The sequence below is a fragment of the Larimichthys crocea genome, unplaced genomic scaffold (genome assembly GCF_000972845.2).
Source record: "Larimichthys crocea isolate SSNF unplaced genomic scaffold, L_crocea_2.0 scaffold82, whole genome shotgun sequence".
Classification (NCBI taxonomy): Eukaryota; Metazoa; Chordata; class Actinopteri; family Sciaenidae; genus Larimichthys; species Larimichthys crocea.
In genome coordinates, this window is record NW_020860793.1 from 1,070,113 (window position 1) to 1,091,475 (window position 21,363).

The 21,363-nt window shown below is 38.1% G+C and overlaps 1 protein-coding gene, 1 long non-coding RNA gene and 1 pseudogene across 2 annotated transcripts; 2 read left to right on the forward strand and 1 right to left on the reverse strand.

Annotated features, from left to right (window-relative positions):
* Positions 1–413: 413 nt before the first annotated feature.
* Positions 414–10,394, reverse strand: LOC104929702 (uncharacterized). Its single transcript, XR_797350.3, has 5 exons — positions 10,334–10,394; positions 7,849–8,113; positions 3,144–3,202; positions 2,679–2,729; positions 414–2,067 (listed from the first exon to the last, which is right to left on the reverse strand). It is a non-coding gene; the product is annotated as an uncharacterized LOC104929702 (long non-coding RNA).
* Positions 4,487–6,237, forward strand: LOC104929701 (GTPase IMAP family member 7-like; annotated as a pseudogene).
* A 4,518-nt stretch (positions 10,395–14,912) lies between the features above and the next one.
* Positions 14,913–20,325, forward strand: LOC104929717 (uncharacterized). The gene is made up of 3 exons (XM_010744299.2): positions 14,913–15,002; positions 15,131–15,288; positions 17,050–20,325. Exons 2-3 carry the CDS (start codon positions 15,152–15,154, stop codon positions 19,769–19,771), a joined length of 2,859 nt encoding a protein of 952 aa, XP_010742601.1. The 5' UTR covers positions 14,913–15,002; positions 15,131–15,151; the 3' UTR covers positions 19,772–20,325.
* The last annotated feature ends 1,038 nt before the right edge of the window (positions 20,326–21,363 follow it).

The following is a 21,363-nucleotide window of genomic DNA, read 5'->3' on the forward strand; positions in this document are numbered from 1 at the left end:
TCTTCTCTGATATGAATTAGTGCTGTAACTGTCTATGACCTCAAGGCCCATGCCTGTGTAACCAAAGGATAGAAAATTCCATAACAACTATGGTTACTCCACTCTGAAACTGGGGTCACTAAACTGCAAAAATACCAATTTCTACATAATGTTACTTCAAACACATTCAAAAAACAAAAAGAAGATAGTGTGTTCATGTAGGAGCTCACTAAGCTTGAGAACATCAGTTTTCAGGGCCTTTAAAACTAGTAGAACAATGCTGCTGAATACTTAGACTGTCAAGAAGAAGACACAAAACCTCTTATCGTGACATTTTATCATGAGCTTTGCCACACTGACAGCTGAGTGAATGTGAAATATGTTGTTGAGCAGCTCCCGTGTTTTCCTGTGGTAGTGATCAGATGGAGCTGGCATGCAGACATAGACGGATGATCACAGATCTCTTCACCCTCTGAGCAGGAAGGTTTTAATCAGATCTTTCAGTCAGAGTCACGTTTTACTGATTATTTATGTACATCTTGGTTAGGAAATATGATAATTCATGCAAATGTAAATACATATATTCAGATAAAAGAACTGCAATAAATCCAAATACACCATCTTAGCTTAGATGACCAATTGCCTGACAACTGTCTTTTACTTTTTGTTTTACCTGTCTGTCTGTTCAGTGCAGTTGTGTTAAAATCTGAACAATATTGTTGTAATGTTATTTTTAATGTAATTTGAGCATACATGCATGATCAATTCAAGAGTATGATTTATTCATGATTTATGCAAGAACTGACCTGAGACCTGCATTATCCCTCATGCAATCCAAATTTCATTCCTATACCTAGTCCAGTAAAAGTTTCTCACCCTCACTCTACAAAATGTTTTTGTCTTTTCCCCTTCTATTTTTCATTTCAGTATCTCAAAACACGTAATTCTTCAGATTGTCTGTTACTAACCAAATTCAACACAGTATGTACTTTATCATTAAACTTACCAAACACATACAAACAGAAATATTTATTTGATAACCTGCTATTAGTATATATTAGTATTAGTTGGGCAACTAGTCTTGAATGTTTGTCCCACATACACTCACCCACATAGACAGCTGTGGAATTTTAGAGTCAATTGCTGAAACCATCAAATACCCTTTGAGACACAATGGCTGTGTCAAACAGTCAAAAAAAACTATTTCCCATGTCCTTTGCTAAACACTTTTCCTTTACCTCATTTTCCATTGAGGTCAAAGTGTGAAAGTCCATAAGGAAGGAAAAAGGAAAAGTAGACCACATTGCTCAGAGAATCTGAAAAATCACAATGTCAACAATGTATGAAATCAACAATGTATGAAATAAAAATAGGATTTATGATTCTACTGTATTGATTTAACCATTCTTTTAAAGAAAATTGTCCATTGTGAGTGTGACAACGTTACAGGAGTGCAATACTACACAGTGGAGCACTCTTAAAGCACTTTATCATTTGTAGTGCACTGATCAGCACATACAGCCGAGCTAACATATACAGCATGACGAATTATTTTTGAACTTTGGAAAAAGGGCTTTACAATTTGGAATTTTCTTGATGAGCTCAGTGACTTGCTTAGTGTCCTTGGAGTAGTTATTCAACAGATTCAAGATCCTTTCAGGTCTTCTCCATGGGTCAACAAGACGATTGTTCTTTCTCTGATTTTCCAGCCAAGCTTGTTCTCCAGCTTCTCTATTATTCCCTTCTCGACATCCGTGATCCGACCCAGCTGTAACACGAGTAACACTACACATTCCCCTTGCCGACAGAACTTCTTGCACATTCCTACCTGCACCTGGGGGTTTTTGACTTCGTCGTGAAAGAAGTCGACCAATCTCACATTCCCTCCGAATGGCTGTTCTGTTATTCTGACCTCACAATGCATTGTGACTGGCATGGAGCTCGGCTCTGATTTAAAAAGTTAAACTGAACCAGGATTGGGGTTTCCGGCAGTCAGGATGGTGTTTGCAGATGCACTCTTTCCAGTCCCCGTTAGGCCCAGAAGAACAACATTAAATATGTTGTCGAACACTTCATCAGTACTGTTACCTGGAAAATACAGATTTTTGCAATGTTTTGGACAAACAATTCCATCAAAGGTTCCCAGACATAAAAACACTCTTGACAGTAGACTTTGATGGGAATGCTGATGATATTCCATGCTTCAATATCTCTGCATTATTTAGCATCTGAATTATGTTTCATCATTAAAGGGTCACTATAAAACACAGATATGGAATTTTTATTCATCTATCTTATTATACTCTATTATACTATGTGTTCAGCCCTGTCTCTGTTATGTTTTATGTAAAATAAATTTACAATATAAAATATGTTCTGAAGGAAATTAAATGCTGACCAACATAATGAGGCAATGAGGTCAATTGTCATACCTTGCAAGTTGCAAGAATGTTGATACTGAGTAAAATGTTTACTGACAGTATATTTGTTTTGGACAAAAATAGACAATCTTGCAATGCACGATATCTGCTCATAGTGAAAACAGCATTTGTAACATAACACAGAGTCTGGTTACAAGTTCGGCATTCCTGTGTCACCAAACCATCTCCTTGCAATTCCAGGGTGTTACAAAGAAAACATTGTCTGTGAACATAATCCATGCAGGAAATATGTACAGTGTTACATTTTTCAAAGCATACCTCTCATAGAAATGGTTTTATGTGAGATGGATGGACTCTTGGGGTCAGGACCTGTGAGGAAGCAACACACATATTGCCATTTATTAAGATACACTCCTTGATTTCTTGAAACTTCCAATGGGCCCACATGGTACTGTGGATCCAAAGGGTAGACCGTATGTCTTCCCCCTTAGCCACATCCTCCAGCTGGTCCTGGGAAATTTCAAGGTGTTGGAGGAGTGTGCTCTAGCTACTTCAAAAGCCAACTATATTCCCAAACTGAGGTGTTTCTTGCACAGGGACCTCATCAGGGTGACAAGCCCAATTCTTACCTTAAAAAGGTCAAATTCTCATGGACCTAATTAAGCTAACTAAACATTGGATTTTTTTTCCTTTTGATGTCTTGAACAAATACATTTGAAAGTAATTTAAAACAAATGGCTGTTTGTCTCTATGTGTCAGCCGTGTGATGAACTGGTAACTGACCTGTTGAGGGTGTATCCAATATCTGCTAGGATCAGCTCCTGCTTCTGTCCCCCACAACCCTGCAAAGATAAGCAATTATAGATACTGAATGAATGGATAAAACCCAAGATTTTAGCTATAGAGATGTTTTTCATATCGTGGGTTTCTGAAATCAGCCTTTCTACAAATCTAAGACCTACAAGGCAAGAACAGCCTCAGAGGCTGTATTCAAGATATAAAAGGTCTGTATAAACTTTAAGTCTATCTAAAAATGTATTTCAGGATTTATTCCAAAATGTCTCCAACATTTCAGTTTTCCACAAAGTCTGATGAGAGAAACCCTTTATATGTTTCAAACTATAAGGCTGTCTGTCTTCTCTTCACAACTTCCTGACTGTAGTTTTTGTAGTCATACAGAAATGAATGATGACCAGAACACCACTTTTTACATTCACTGGCCAGATTTTCATTGGCAATTGCCGACCGGGTTCTAAACAGTTCCTTGAGGTGGCTAAGTGAACTAAATCTTTCAATGTCTGGTACCATGACGACCAAGTGTGCTGTGACACTTTCTCCAAAGAGATCCTAAAGTTTGCTGATCTGAGCCACAACGTTTTCCTCTTGGCTGTTCTCTGAATCTACTGCCAGTATGAACAGATTGGGGCCAGGATAAGACAGTGCCATGAAGTCAATAATGTCATGGTCTGGGTGCAGCAATTCTTCTTCAAAGAAATCAGGAGTGTTGATGATTTTAAATGAGTTGTTCTTTTCCACAACAAAGTTGTCTGGCTGTGTGGTAAAATAATTTTCACTGCCGAGGATCATATTTCCAATGATGTTCTTTAACTGAACTCTCTTTCCAAACAGAGCCACGATTGACTGTTCAGGATATCCTGTAGAGACAAAAGAGTAATATGTTTTAAAACACAATCTGGAAATTACGTATTTGTTTTTCATGGTATGCACATAGTCCTAGTAGGAAATATAGGGGTTAGTTAATCTACCACTAAACTGCTTTCAGCATTCTTGATTTTTAATTCCTTTCTGTAATAACCTTTTATAAACTCAAAAATATAAACTCAGTACTCAGAAGTTATATTTTTGGTTAAGCACCACTTTTACAAGAGACCAATACGTGTTCTGTGTTCATTTTTGTTGAGCAGTTGAACAGTCTTGAGTTTTCATCAAGGAGGTGTTGATAAACTATGATGAGCTCTTGCCCTCTACTGGCAATCTCAAGCAAATGCATTCATGAGCAGGAGTTGATGTATATAAATGACACAGGTAAAAAAAAAAAAAAATGTTACAAATGTTTTATAAGAAATGAAATAAAATGAACAGATTTGTGAACTTAATGGACCTCATTCACAATAATTTAATTTTAAAATCTTTTTATCACATAAAAAAATAACGATGAATTATGGTGACTGCTGAAACTTGTTCTGAACAAAGGCCAATGTACAAGTTACAATTTTGGGGTAATGGAAAATGCTAAAACACAGTACTGTAACAGTAACAGTAACACAGAAAATTCACAAAGTAAGCAAGTGATTGCTACATGTAGCAACAAAACCGTTTATTCGTGAGAGGACGGTTTTCAAAAAGTGCATCGTCTCACTTTCTTTTTTTTGTGGAGTGTTTTCTCACCTAATTTGAGTGTCCAAGTATAATGTGCCGCAGATAGGTGCCTAATTAGCTGTTTGCAAAAAGCACTGATGTTTATTTAGATATTGATTCAGTAAGTTGAGGAAGCAAGTGTGTAAGAACCACATTTGTAGGAAAGTCTCTTGTATTATCCTTTTTTGCACACTTTCAAATCTTTGCATAAATAAATACCTAAATGCAGGGGATTTTAAACAGTTGAAATGAGTACAAAATGTAAGAGAATGACTTAAAAATAACTAGTTTAAAATCTAAGCTGTGTCCAGCCTTAAATTTACCTGTCCACAGCAATGAACACCACACAGATAGTTCAGCTCTGTGATTATTGTAGTGAACAAGAAATCAAGTCAGTGAAGTCAAACAAGTCAGTTGCTGTTGCAATTTTTAAGTGCCAGAACTACTATAAAATATGAATTTAAAATGTATCACACTTGGGATACTGATCATGTAATTACAATGCAAAAATGGCCCAAACTGACAAAAAAGAGGAGAAGTACACACTTACGCGGTGGTCTGTGAGAAGTCATCTTAGCTGCTGTTGCCGTCTAGAGTTTTCACCTCAAGTCTTTGAATCAAATTTTTGAAGTCTGTCAAAGTGACTGAGACGCGCTAATATACTGTAGATATACATTTATGATTGGGAAAACTGGTGTTGGGAAGAGTGCAGTCGGTAACACCATCGTGGGTAAGAAGGTTTTCGAGTCTTCAGCGAGTGCGTGATCTGTCACACAGAGCTGCCAGAAAGAACGGGTCAACAGTCGCAGAAAGATCCATGTGGTCGACACACCTGGCATTCTGGATACGTCTAAAAGTGCAGAGAGCATCAAGCAAGAGATTATAAAATGCATCCAGGTGTCCTCTCCCGGCCCTCATGCCTTCCTGTTGGTCATCCAGATTGGCAGGTTCACCAAAGAAGAAGAAAACTGTGTCCAAGCCCTGGAGAAAATCTTTGGACCTGAGGCGTAGTACAAGTACATGATTGTTCTGTTCACGCGTGGTGATGAACTGAAAGGCAAAAGTATTCGGGAGTATGTGCAAACAGGCCACCCGAAACTTCGAGAGGTGATAAACAGGTGCGGTTACCAGTACCATGTCCCCAACAACAAGACAAAGAAGAACAGAAGTGAAGTGATTGAGCTCATCAAGAGGATTGATGAGATGGTGGCAGCAAACAGAGGAATGCACTTTACTGAAGAAATGTATGAGTAGACAGAGAAGACTCTGCAGCAGCAGAAGTGGACTTTGACACTGCTTCCTACTCCAACATCGAGTCTCTAGGCAGTCCAGATTTCTGCTCATCTGATAAAGAACAACTCAAAAGTTAAAAATCTGGGTGGAAACTTTTTGTACATACAGCCACAGTGAGACACTTTAATACAGTCAAGTTCGATTCAAATAAATTATAGAAACTGATTTTATTTGACATCTAATATTAACTAAGTTGGTGATCATTAGTTAGTCATGAAAAACTGAACAGTCAGTGGCAGTTTTGGTAGATTTATCCAGTAGAAACAACAAACATCTGCTTCCAGGTAAAGTGAATTTCTTCTGAGTTTTGAGCTTTTGGTCAAACTATGTAGTTTGAGGGCGGAAACGTTCTTATTTGAAAAAGAGAGATACATTTGTTGATAATATGATGGATTTTTTATGTAATTTCACAAAATGGTGATATATGCAAATGACCATGCATACAATATTCCTTATAAATATAACTAACCTTGTGTGTACATATTAATAAACTCTCTATGTTATATATTTACCACGTAAATATATAAAAGTGTATATGGCCGGAAGAAACCGGATGTAAAAAATGTAAAAAATCAAATTAAAACAGATCATGTGATGTGTGTTGTGCATGAGTGATGTGTTATGTATATGTCATGCATTAGGTTTCTGTCAGATTGATGTCAGTGCTGTAAAGAAAGCACAGCTTTACTCAAGGTTTACATTCACAGAGTGGGAGTCCTAGTATCTCCTGAAGATCATTTAACCTATGACATAAGAAAACAGTAATAATACAAATAAAACCTGTGAATGTTAAAGATACACAAGCATTTCAATTAATGCAATTAGAAAGGTAATTTCAATTAAATTTATAGTGACATAAAAAAAAGAAATACAGTCAAAAGTCTGTACACACCTTCTCACGCGATTACTTTCTACTGTACACTCTAGATTAGAAGACACCAAACTAAGAACACATATGGAATCATGTTGTAAATTGTTGTCATTGAATCAACGTTGCAGGTTTGCACCCTAAAATAATGTTATTTCAATGATGAAAAATTGAGCAAGACAGACGTAAAATATGTTTAAAATCAATCACTTTTTTATATAATTGAGCCAATATTAATTCAAATAATGTTAATAACGTCAAATAACATTCATTAAACCAATCCCCAGATAGCAGACAAACATTGAATCAACATTGAATCAATGTTGCCATGCTGAATGTTTTACATTGCTTTGATGACAGCTTTCGACACTCTTCACACACACACACACACAGATTCATGTGGACATCACCTGGAATGGTTTTTCAAGTCCTGAATGAGTTTCCATAAATGCTGAACACTTGTTGGCTTGCCTCATGTCCACCTCATCCTCAACCATCTCAGAATCTAACCATCAGAACAACGGTGACTTTAGCATACCAGCATGAATTAGTTTTAAAAACCAGTAGGATGTTTCATTGGTCAAATCTAAATCAAATATCTTTATTCATAGATAATGTGTTTGCACTGCGCGAGTGATAGCCTACGTGTGTTGTGACAGGTGGGAAATGAAATGTTATGGGTTTATGTATATTCTGTATAACCTGGTGTAGTTATTGTATATGCACTGGCTTTTGAAAACAAATTCCATGCGGGACAATAAATAAGTAACACCAACCATTTTCACTCTGCTGCCGTATTGTGACCTCTGTACTTATTTATAAAGTTATTTGTAACTAGGGTTAACAGAGAGGAAAAAAGGAGGGGAGTCTGTTTTTTTCAGGTCACAATTTACATCTGTCACAATCTGACTCCCCTCTTATATAAAAAATTAAAGATGTAACACCAACCTTTTTCACTCTGCTGGCTTCAGTATAAGAGTGACTGCCAATTTCTGGGGAAGAAACCACTGAAGTTCCTTGACTTCAAACTGCTCCTTGGTGAAGAGGTGATTACTCAGGCCCAAGCAGGATTAGCAAGTGACAGCGAAGATGACTACACTCCACCACGTCAAAAGTGGAAACCGCAGCCAAATGCAGCTCTGAGACACTATGGCGTCATCCATTTTCCAGAGATGGTGGACGAAACACATGCATCAAGGTGTCGCAGATCCGGCTGCAAGAGCAAGAGAAGCCAAACAATGTGAAGCATTCCGCTGAGCAGTTAGTTTTTTCTGGCACGTACAAAAGGTCAGAGGCATTCAGTCTTTGATACGATAACTGAACATGTATAGACAGCCAGATGACAGATAAATAAACACAACATTCCCTCTATCAGATATCACTTTGCATTGTCATTTTTGACGTTTCACCACATGACATGTTCCCACAGGCCATATTTTTTTTACATTTACCAAGTGCCTGGCCACTTAAAATGACAAAGCAGCTTCCTTAAAGACAAAGGAGCTTGAACATACAGTGGATGTGATGTGACCTGCTGTGTGGAAAAACTGAAATAAAAATAGCTTATGTTACGTTAACTAGGTAGCTAATTTTACAAATTGTTACAGGCCCACACAAAATGCTCAGTCCTTGCTACAGCTGCACCTTTGCCGCAGGTCATTCCCTATCTCTCTCTCCCCACATTCCTGTCACACTGAATATTTCGTGTACAAGTAGGGCATGCAGCTTTAAAACTGAGTTTTAAGGACTTTTTTGGCTAGTTTTTTTACATTAACTAACCTATCCTCCATTCAAAATGTTGGATAGGCCATAAACTAGCAGGGCCAATTTCCTAGCTTCCAATCACTAACTGATGTCAGTGTTAAGGTTTGTTTTTAAGAATTCTTTGAGCAGTTAATATTTAATTTAGGGTAATGAAATTGATCCTAGACCAGAATTTAAAGAAAAAAGAAAAAAAAGAAAAAGAAAAAAAGCTTGTGACCAGCACCAGAGTAATCATAGAAGTAACGCTGCTTTGACCTTTAGCCTGCTTTTTAGCACATCTCTTACCAGGTTCACAATCTAAATTGAGGACTAAAAGGGCTGGAAGAAGATGAGAGACTTCCTTCTCAGCACATTCAAAACAGAGACTCATGCTCAGTGCTTACTAAAATATAGTGTATACTTACATCATCATATCACTATAAAAACAAGCATACATACAACTATCAAACTGTATGAGCTATGGGGTGTCATTTAGCTCAGTTGGTGGAGCAGCCGCCCCATGTACAAAGGTTCAGTGATTGCTGCAGTGGCCCAGGGTTAGAATCCGATCTGTGTCTCTTTCCCGCATGTTATTCCCCATCTCTCTCTTCCCACATTCCTGTCAGTCTTCAGCTGTCTCTGTCGAAAATAAAGCTTAAATAGGCCAAAAAATAAATAAAAATGTTTGAGCTATTAAACTGTGTCACTCTAAAATACTATACAGCCTATACTGTATAACATACACAATTCACCAGATACAAAGGATTTGTGTCATTTGTGTTATTTGAATGAATGAAATAATGAAATTTCTACTTAAGCAAACCAGCCATCTTGAAACCAGTGATCTGATATTTAGGAAATGTACACTATGTATATCTAGCATGATGGACATACTGTTCAGGTTTATTTTTACCAGCAACACATACATATGTTGCCAGTTTGTCTGTGCTGTTAATCAGTCGGGATATACTGTACTGTACTATACTATTCAGTCTGTCAAGGTTCAGTTTCAAAGTTGTAATTTTGAGGCAAACCAATCTACCCTGACTTCATGACATTACACTTTTAATCAAAGGGGTCAGACATTATTTTTCGGTTTGCAATTGGTGTTGTCTACCTGGAACTCTTGAAGGTTGGATTAGGAAATTTTATTTGACTGAAACACAGCATTAATACAAAAGAAACAATTATCTAATGAAACACATAACACAGGAAACAGGCGAGAAAAAGATAAGGACAGGAAGTACAGTTACATAAGACATATGACTAAAAATAACTGAACTAAAATGACATAGGGTCATCTGTACGTGTCAGGCTGCAGAACATTAACAGAAACTATGACAGGGCTTTATGGTAGTATCACCTCCTAGTATCATTGAAAAATATTTAGGCTGTCATGGGGGTGAAGGGAGGTTGCAGGAAAGGACCCAAACGCAGGAAATTAAGCAAGTGCTAAATTTAATGACAGACAAAATGGTGAGAGATAAAACACAAAGAAACCAGGAGCAGGATACAAAACAACCGAAGGGCACAACAAACAGACTAAACAAAAAGCGTCTGGGAAAATCGGGCAAAAATCACAAACAAAAGACTCAAAGAAACAGAACTAATCCAAAAGGGCAAAAAGCAAAGAGCAGAGTCAAAAACAGAAAAGATACAAACACCGGAACCATGAACACTAGGGACTTACGGTAGACACTCTGAGAAACCACACCAAACACAGGCACAGAACACAAGAACACAAGAAACCAAGAACAGACAGACAAGGAAACACAGGAACTAAATGGACAGGACTAATCAGAGACAGGTGAAACAGATCAAGGCAGGTGCAAAATCAAAAAAGGCGAGAATCAAGACAGGAAGTAAGACAGATGGGGTGGAACTACAAAATAAAACAGGAAACACAGAAACAAACTCCAACTGTTACACAGGTAATTTATGCTTGTATTTAATACACAAGGAAAGCATAATTGTAATCATAATAAATAATAATACAATAAAACTATTGAACTTGAGCTTCTATAACGTCATACTAAGCTGGCTCTTACATACAAACATATGTAAAATCATTTGTGAAATTTCTTGAATGTTTTACTTCAATTTGAGTTTTTTAAACAAATCATCTATTTTTAAACCAAGGATAGGTTACTCTATACACTCTCACCTGAAATGTGTACGACATGTGCATGTAGCATGATGGTGAGCGTGTCACAGATGAGATGTGGACATACTGTACAGCTCTATTTTTACCATTGACACCACCTCCATATGTTGCCAGTATGTCTGCCTATCACATGGAAGCGGGCACTGTAAATCAGTCAGGTTAGCCAATGTATTTGAGTAACTGGGTCATACATTTGTACATACTGTTCAGACTCTTTTTTTAAGCTCATGTTTCTTTGCCCTCACCTCTCCCATAGACACAAGTCACTGTTAAACAGGTGGCTAAAGAGGCGACAAGATATGCTAATATTTGTCTAAGTGGGTGTCATATCAGAATTACATTGCATTGTACATTAGAATGTTGTTTGTGTAAAGTTAGTAATAACAAAATAACATTAGAAGTACAGAACCAGTGAAAAATATATTTTATTATTATTATCTATAAATATGGAAGACATCAAAAATACACTGAAATATAGTAATTAATTAACAAACTTAATGTGAAGCAAGTAATAAGATTTATGTAATAGTACTGATAAACTCAAAATGACTGCATTAATTTTCTCTGTTGAGTTTGGGCAAACAAATTGGCTTTATTAATATTGAATACATAAACCTGGCTACTACTACACTACTGTGTAGTGGAAGCACATCTTTTACTTCACTAACTTTCACTTATACAGAGGCACACCTACTCATTCACTTAAATTAGACTTTGTATCTTTTCATTTTTACTCAACATGAGTATTTTTATGTTCACTATGCTCTCATAGGTTTGCCTGGTGAAATGCAGTGTTTGCACGATTTTAGATTTAATTCAGTAAATATGAGCTTTGGAGAATATCAATGTCATCCTGCTGTGCAATGATCCCAGCTTTGATCAGAACATGGGAAGAGATCCTTGTGAATGTTGGACACAAAAGATTCTGAGGGACAGTTTGCTGGAAAAGACATCTCACCTGGAACAAACTAAATATTATGTCTCCAAATCAGAAAGACATGACTGGGGAAACCTGTACATGTGTGAGGCTGCAGAACATTAACAGAAACTATGACAGGCTGATAACATTTTCCACTTTATCAACCACACCAATCTCTTATCATTTTCAAACTGCTGAAAAACATGTGGGTCCCACACCGGCCTCCAGAGCAGCAGACAGTAAATGGATGTGCTAGAGATGAACCCACATCTCTTTAGCAGAGATAATCACAAAAAACCCATAAGAATTCGCCCGTATGTGTGCAAACATGATGTGATGTTATTTATTACACTGATCGGAATGTACTGGAACAATAAAGACATTATGATGGTCTCTTTTAACAAGTGTAACCTTTCATAAAAATATACACTATTCATAAAAAGTTTGGGATATTAGACTTTTGGGTGAAATTTATGTAAAATGTAAAACGCTCATGCTACAGTGATATTATATCATGAAAGTAGGACATTTAATTAGAAGCATGCAATGGTAATTATTTCTTCATCTCAAACTATTCACTGAAACAAAAGTGAACAACAGTGGTGTATACACCACAACATTTTAATGTCTCAGTACCACAATACAGCATGTAGAACAAGCAGAAACCTCTGTGAAGACAACATAGAAGTGCCAAAAACTGTAGCTCCCCAAACAGCCACTTGAGGCTGGCTCCAAATGTCCAACTTCACAGCAGAAATAAACATGTTTACAGCCTGGTACAAAAAACACTTTGGGTCTCTATAGCTAATTTCCCCGTTCATGACAACTGTACTGAGGGTGAATTTATATACAACTCACCTGTTCACATTATATTAAGACTTAAAGTTAGGCAGAAGTAACAGTGTAGCTGCTTTAATTGACAGGTGGGTGCTGTTACAGTTGTTTGAGCCTCAGCTCCACCCATGGTCCACCTATTTGCCCATTTTTAGATTAGCCGGTAGGCACCAAATGCAGGATTTATTACATTTCAAAAACCTGTACATGATGTCACGGATACAACGTCCATGTTTCACACAGTCTATTGTGTGGAACTACCAAAAAGACATGCTGTGTCTTAAAGAAGCAGAGCAGGTTTTTTACATGCTACACTGACTCTGTTTGATGATAATGAATGATAACAGTACTATGCTGTTGGCGTGCCGATGCTATGCAGTGACGTGCAATCTTCTGTATTCTTTAAAAATAATTTTAAGTATTTAACTTCATTCTGTTGCAGTGCACTTATTATTTTCTTATTTTCATTCTTTAAAGGTGACCGGAATGCTAAAACTCAGTGTTTCAGGAGAGCTGACATTCCCAGCATGCCGTTCTGCTGACTATACATATACGTACAGCAGGAGGTTCAGCATGTGAGCCGGATATATTCTTCATAAAATGTAAATCTAAAATAAGACATGACAGCGCTGATCCAAATCTGGCTCATGGGCTAACAGCAGACCAGGATAGGAAGCAAAATGGACCCTGACCCTGAGTTCAGTCAAACCTCCATTGAGCAATATTTTAACCTGCGAGTGGTGAATCCTCAGAATAAAGACATCTGTAAATGCTTCTGACAGGCAATCTTGTTCACAGTGAAATGTGGATTATTGGATATTCATCATCGTGAGTGGACAAATGACATCAATATTTTATCTTTGCAGCTAACAAACCACCAAAAAGTGAACAGTGGACTTGTGAACACGACTCAGGCAGTGTTATACTGTTTCTCTGACTCTTCTGGATGTGTGTTGCATAATTTTATCTGTTCCTTTATACCTGCATGATCCAGGGATTTTATAGCACATGCGGGTGTGTCTGAAGAACTGTACATAAGTAAATAAAGATATAACCAAATCTCAGTTATACTTCTATGCAATTGCTGTTTCATGCTCACAGGTCTGCTGAGAGAAATCCCTGACAAAACAACTAGTACAATTTTATAAGGTCAGTATTAAATTTCCTGCACGTGTCACTGCCCCTAGTGATAAAGTGGTATTTTAAGTGAAAATGCACTTGAAGTGAACAAATCGTTCCACCCCCATTTCCTGCATGTCACTTTGGGCTTGTCATATCCAGTGATGGGAATAACGACGCTATAAATAACAGCGTTACTTTCTTCATCATTATAACACTGTTATCGTTACTGCCAAAAAATGCGGCGCGTTACTATGATTGAAGGCAGCTGTTTTTCATCACACAAACTAGATCTCTAAGCTGAGCGCCAAAGATTTTTCTTGTTCCTCCTTCCTTGGTGAGGGCGGGGGCACGAGACAATCGCATAAATGATGATGATTGGCTGAGGTTGAGTAAAATTCTATGGTAAGCCAATCAGAGGTGGAGTTGGGCGGGTGTTGCTATAATCCATGACATTTTATTGGATGCTGGTCTCACTTTCCCACAGCAACGTTAAAATAGTTTAGATTTGTGTACTGTGGATTTCTGTTATGTATTAAGTATTAAGTGTCCATTTCATTATTATATACAGATTTATCATAAATAATTGAACACGCACATGTATTTTAAGTTCCGTCAAAGAGTGGTGGAGGTAGGGTCCAAATGATTTGACACATTTGAGCATTTAAAAAATTACTTGAAAGTAACGCCATAGTTACTTTCCCAAAGTAACTAGTTACTTTTATAAATTTGTAACTGAGTAAGTACTTTAGGTACTTTCTGGGAGAAGTAACTAGTAACTGTAACTACTTACTTTTTTTTTTTTATCTATATGACGTAGTGAGTTCTATGTGACGTTGTGAGTTCCCACTTCAGCACTTCTTCACAGACACTATCCACACCACAGCTACAAAGTGTCATCCTCATTTACATGAAGCTAAAACATTTTCAACTTTCTAACCCTCACTGCTCAGTCACTTTCCCATAATATTTCAAAATAAGATTTCTTTCTGTATGAAATTAAATGAGGTGGGTCTTTTTGGTCAGCAGGTAAAAAATTAGAAGAGGTATTAGAAAAGATATGGGACTGTACGTACATATAGCTTATTTAAGGGTATAGGTACCAAACCTGAACCACAGATAGGAGTGACCACTAAGAGTCATGTTGTGTGTGTGTGTGTGTGTGTGTGTGTGTGTGTGTATGTGTGTGTGTGTTGGGGGTGTTATATTTTTAGTTAGGACAGCCCCTCAAACAGGAAACAGCAGGTTGATGGCTCTTCGAGTGACAGTATATAGGAGAGCAGAGCTGCCTGTAGCTTCAGCACGGATTATCATCACCATAAGGTACATCAGCTCCACCTCTGCAGGCTTCAGCAGGATATGACAAATATTATCATCATCGCAAAAGAGACAAAATGTTGACATAATAATAATTCTTTAGAGGTTTCTTTGTGTTTTATCTGTGTGCACAGGAAGTTTGAAACAGTTTGAAGATGTCCAGTGAGAAGAACCCTGAGGTGGTCGGCTGCGATGCCTCCATCATGAAGAATGTCTGGGAGATCAGAGGGCGGGAGTATACACAGAAGCTTCAGGCGGAGGAGGAAAGAATAGAGAAGAGCGCCCTGCCTTCGTAAGGACCTAAACTGTGTCTGCGTGTGACTGTGTGCATGCAAATCCTAGTCTATAAAAATAAAAACCTGGTCTTTATTAATTCATTAATAACCTAAAAACTACTACTAACCAATTCAACTCTCTAATAGACTGTTTTTGCACATCTAACTGACATAACTGATATACTGTGCAGATGAAAGCTGGTAAAACTGAACACTGCACTCTCCTTGAATTACAACTGGATTATAGAATCAGTAGATCTGTAGAAACAAGAGTTTCTACTGTTTCCAGCCTGTTCATAATAAGGATAGACTTAATAACAAAAAGACCTCTCTGCACGATGAAATACAGCATCCTTCAAAATGATCAAAACCTTCCAGAAGGTAAACTTTATTGCAGGACTGCTGGATTGGACTGCATTAGTTTTAGGTGGTGTACCTAGTGTGTGTAGATATATAACAAGCAGGCTTGGACTCAAAAGCTCAACTCACAGACAGGACAGGTAAAGCAGAGAAAACTAAGGCAGGATAACTGAGAATATCTAAGAATACAGAGTTTAATTGCTGACAGACTGATGACAAGTTGTTTCCTCTGCCCCAAATTTGATCAAATCTTCATATATGATACATCCATCTTTACTGTCATTGCCCTCACAGTGAACAAGCAGTTTGGTAGCTCTTCGGCAGAGTCTAGTATAATTATGATGAATAATAATGGAGGTTACTTTATTTTGCTAACAAATAAAATTGTGACATTAGAAGCAGTGAAGATGAAGGTGCCTTGAGAGGGAAATCTGACCCATCAACGCACTGAAAGGTTAGCAGTTAACCCCAACACCAGAGCTCTAATAGTATATGTACACGGATGGATTACATGTCACGAAGCTTTAGGCAGCTTTGGCAGCTGAGCAGATTTACTGGGAGGAGTAATAAATAGCTAAACAAAGTGACACAAATCATTTTTTACAGTTGACACTGAACACTGAGGGAGGGAACCCAGAGTAGAATTACTGTCAGACAGCAAATACAAAGTACTGTACAACATTAGGCATTTTAGACCAACAAAAGAATGACCACTCCAAATGTTGGTGACAGCAGCAACATCTTTTTTATATGTTGGCATGTTTGTTTGCTATTTACAACTGTTAACCATTTTTGAAGCTAGAAACCAGGTTGTGCATTGACAGCAAGCCATTGGTTTGATGAAACCAAATACATGACCCATATGTCCAGTTAAACATAAAGCATACTACACTACATATATATATAGATATCGAGATTCATATATATATATATATATATTATATATATATATATTAATTTATATATTATATCTAATATATATATATATATATATATAAAATAATGACCTCATGCCACAAGCCTAAATATAAACAGTTTAGCCATATATACTGACATTCTCACACCTTTAGACTTGAATACATCACACATACTGAATGCCAGCAATAACGCAGTGTACATAACAAAGCACAAAATATGAGTGACAAATATTAGCTCCTAAAAGCCAAGACTGACCACAATATCCTGTTAGTGATCAGCCTTAAGATGGTGATGTAATTCCAAATACAGTATATTGGATAGAATTCCATATTGGATGATGAACAATGTTTATGCTATGTAATACTTAGACTGAACCGTAATCACTTAAAGAGAGAAAAGTTTAAGAATGAGGTCACCATTAAAGATTTACAGTTCAGGAAATTTATTATTTTTTCTTTTTTTACTTATATGTTTTTTTCTTAATATTTTTTTTTCTACAGTATTAACCAGGACTGGCAAAATCGTTTATCTGCCAGACTGGGAACCTACAAAAGAGTGGAGAGGAAAACTAAACCTGCTGAGGATCAAAAAGACAACAGCAATGTCTGGAAGAGCAAGAGACCCCAGGTTCCTCCTACTCTTCCCCGTAGCACAGGTTCAGGTCCACTTGGTAGACCAGGAGGCCAGAGAGGAGGCTTCTCCACTCCAGCAGTCCCCACCTACAAGGACAACAAGGGACAGGACAAGAGTTCAAACAGGCTACAGTTACTCATGTTCATCAACCAGACTCAACCTTCTGCCATCGTGTGGGGGAAGTCATGGAAGTACAACAAGTGCTTGCCATCACCAGAAGAGGGTGCTGCAGCTGCATCAGACTGGGGCAGGTGCTGGATGTTTGCTACCCAGCAGCCTTACTCTGAACCAGGCAAACCTTGGCTAAACGGGCCCAACATGACAGATCCTCACAACCTTCATCTCTGGAAGAAACCTGACTACAGGATGGTGGAATCAGAAGAGCTAGACATCAGTCTTTCCCCTGAGGAGTGGCAGATGTCCTGGAGAAAATCTAACAAATACAATAAGAAGGGAGATGGATCTTCCATAAATGGAGAGAATGACCCCAAATCTAACTTCTTCACCTGGTTGGTGGAGAGTCAGCACCGCAATGAATCCTTGTACTCATCAGAGTGGACTGACTCTTGGAAATCCACTAAGCCAGCAAGTCAGCAGGATAATTTCACCGTCTCAAATGATAGTGTAATGAACGAGTCTATTGGTAACAAGCAAGAGAAGGATACAGACATGAGCTCAGAATGGAAAGAAAGTTGGAGACTTGTCAACCACCATGGCTGCAACAAATACATGTCTCAAGTTAAACATTCTCACAGTCCAGAGTGGGCCAGTTCATGGAGAGCAGCTGTGGTGGTCAGCAACAACCACAGGAATTCTGATCCCTCTTTAAAACAAGATCACAGAAATACCTACAATGATTACAGCCAGCAGAAAGACCCACATTTCCACAAAGATTTGCTTATGTCACATGAGCAGAAATACAGAGATATGTGCATGCAGCTCTGCATTGAATTTAAGGCTCCCTCTGAGTGGAGTAAATCATGGCAGGTGACAAAAAACAATTCTAAACCGTGTGACGAAATGGAGAAAATCCTGAAGCTCTCCCAATCAAGGATGGAGACAGCTTTTGAGGCTCAGAAGATGGAGAAGAACACCAATGGGCATTATTCAACATCAGAAAAAACTGACCCATGCTATGAGCAAGTTATATATCACCCAAAGAGAGAATTCACCCGATCTAACCTGCTAGATCAGAAACACCTAAAAAATGTCTTATCCACTTCAGAATGGAGGGACTCCTGGAAGACACTGAAACACAGAATGAGAATGGAGAGAAGAAGAATGAGGCCTGACCCTACCAGGTCTTTTAAGTCATCTGACAAGGGAGGAGACATAAAGCCCAGTGCCTCAGAGTGGAAAGACTCATGGAAATTCGCCTGTCGTCCTCTGCGTCAGGAGCCTGAGTTTTGGCAGCAGGGTTGGTCCACAATGTCCCAAGTCCGAGTAGATCGTGCAATGGAGCAAGACCACTTTGCACCTGTCGAACTTCCTAAGAATGGGCCAACTGGGGAACGAAGTTGGGTAGAGTCATGGAGGTTCTCAAAGCAGCAGCACCGATCAGACAGACAGGCTACGGCACAAACCAGCCAAGGAAGGTCAAATGTGGCTTCCAACCATCCTGTTGATTCATGGACAAACATGTCAGCCAGACACACAAGTCATGCTAGATCAGACTGGCAGGAAGCCTGGATGGTCTCAGAAACTCAGTTCCACCATGACAAACCCTCCTTAACCCAGTGGAGGGAAGCCTGGAAGTGGTCTGCCTTCAACCCAGACCACTGGGCTGAGCATGTGCCTCAAGGGCATGATATGGATGTGTTAATGGAAATCCAACCCCAGAGAGAGAGGATTTCCTTGCAGAGAGCCAAAGCTAAAATGAGCCGATCTTTTGAGAGCCAGATGTTTAAAGAAAGATATCCTGAGAAACAATGGAGCACTTCATGGAGAACTGGGAAAAGCACTAGCAGCACTACTCAGCAACACCATACCACTAACAATGGGCATGGAACCAAGTGGGGAATGTCATTCAGGCTCGCCAACCCCATGCCCCACATGGAGCAGCCCTGGGTGGAGTCCTCTCCTAATCCATGTTACTATACAATCATGTGGTCAAGAGGAAAATACATACAAAATAACATCAACACCAACTTCGGAAGCAACCCTGCAACCATCAGGCTTTGGGGAAGCTCCTATCGGTTCCTGCAGGGGATCGGTGCACAGATCAAAGATAAAACTAAATTTAAGGAACCTGTTGACTCGAGGGTGATTATAACTAAAAAGACACAAACAAAGAAGCATTTGTACTCCAACATAGAGAAGGAGAAACAAAAAGACAGGAAGTGGGCAGGATGCCACCTGTTGGGTAAAACTCAACCACGTCCCAAAAAAGGCACTGGTTCAGTTAAGAAGATTCAAATGGAGAATGAAAACAAAGACAAGTTCTTTGAAGAGTGGGCTGAATCTTGGAGGTTCTTGGTCCGGCCTGGTATGATGAAAAAGATGCCTGTCAAGTCGCTCTCAGGTTGGGATGAGTCATGGAAGTTCCTTATTCCACTGTACCAGGTATTGAATGGCCCAAAGACCAAGTAGAGGGCATGGCTCAAGTCAACATTAAAACAGGACAAATACATATGTGAATAAAAAAACAACAAAAAACTAAAAGCTGTACCACATGCAATTTTTCTTTGTTTCACAGAATTTATTTGTGATGGTCAGGTATGCAACACTCAAGCAAAATTATAAACTAACTGAATTGAATGGTAAAAGGTTAGCTTCCATTGACATATAAAAAACAAAACAAATAAAAAAACATCACACATCACTATCTCCAATATCGTACAAATACAACCATTAATAATATTCTTGTCAGTTCCTCAGAACAAGTATGAGTCTCGTTTAAGAGAACTACAGCATATTTCAACACACACTGACTAATGTAGCAATTAAACCTACTCGTTGCTGTAACTGATGATGTAAGGAAAACAAGAAAGATAATAAAAAAGAAGAGACTGATTTAAAGAAGAAAAATGTAAGTTAAGTACTGAAATGAGATGTTGAAATCTTTGTGATGCTGGAAAGAAGGAAGTAAAAGTAAGTGTATTCTTCTATTTATAAAAGTACTGTGTTTTGATTAAAGGATATATAACAACAACATTGGTATGATGTATTTCTGCACCACAAAATCATACAGAACATGTCTCAAAATGTCATGGAGTTACATAAAGTAAACAATAAAGTATTGCTTTAAATGATGTATTAATTACACAATTGGCCATGAGATCCTTTTGGACTGTGTAGAATCTTGGGTAGGTTATCAGTAACTTAGCTCTCAATTGGTTTAGGTCATATCTACAAGACAGGCATTTTTGTGTGGGAATCGCTGACCCAGGCCCTTTACAAATATTGTTCACCATGGGGTACTTCAGGGCTTAGTGTAAGGTCCAGTTCTTTTCTCCATCTATATGCTTCCTCTAGATAATATTATATGGAAATCTTTCCATTTTTATGCAGACAATAACCAGATATATCAAAGCTGAGATCCATCTGATCACTTCGAGGTTGCATCGGCTAAATGCCGATAAAACAGAGATTTTGGTCATTGGTTAAGACTAATAATCGTAGTCTAAAATTGACATGGATTTGTTGTTGCATTTTAATCTGTGATTAACATCCTTTTTGTAGTAGATAGATTGGTTGTAATGTAACAAGAGTGAAAACACAAGTCAGTCAATCAAAGCCATGAGCCTTAAAGAGTGTGAATTAACTGTGTGAAAGTGTGAAAATGTGTAATCGTTACAACTCTTAAATTCTTGTAACTTTTAAAAATGCAGTATGGAGGTTGAAGCTTAATTGTGTGGAAAAAGGAGGATGAGGCGGGAATGTTACAGGAGTTGGGACTCAAGATCCAGACTTCTGGTAGACAACAATTGTTTGTATGTAAATAAAGGCTAATGGACACATAAGACTGTGATCACTACCTCACAATATACACGTCCTTTACTCCCTCTGCTTTATCTGTTGTAATAATTTAATTCTGACAATGAACATATTTAATTCAATTTTATTTATATAGCACCAAATCATAACAAAAGTTATCTGATGACACTTTCCTTACAGAGCAGGTCTAGACCGTACTCTTTATAATATTATTTATAGAGACCCAACAATTCCACTATGAGCAA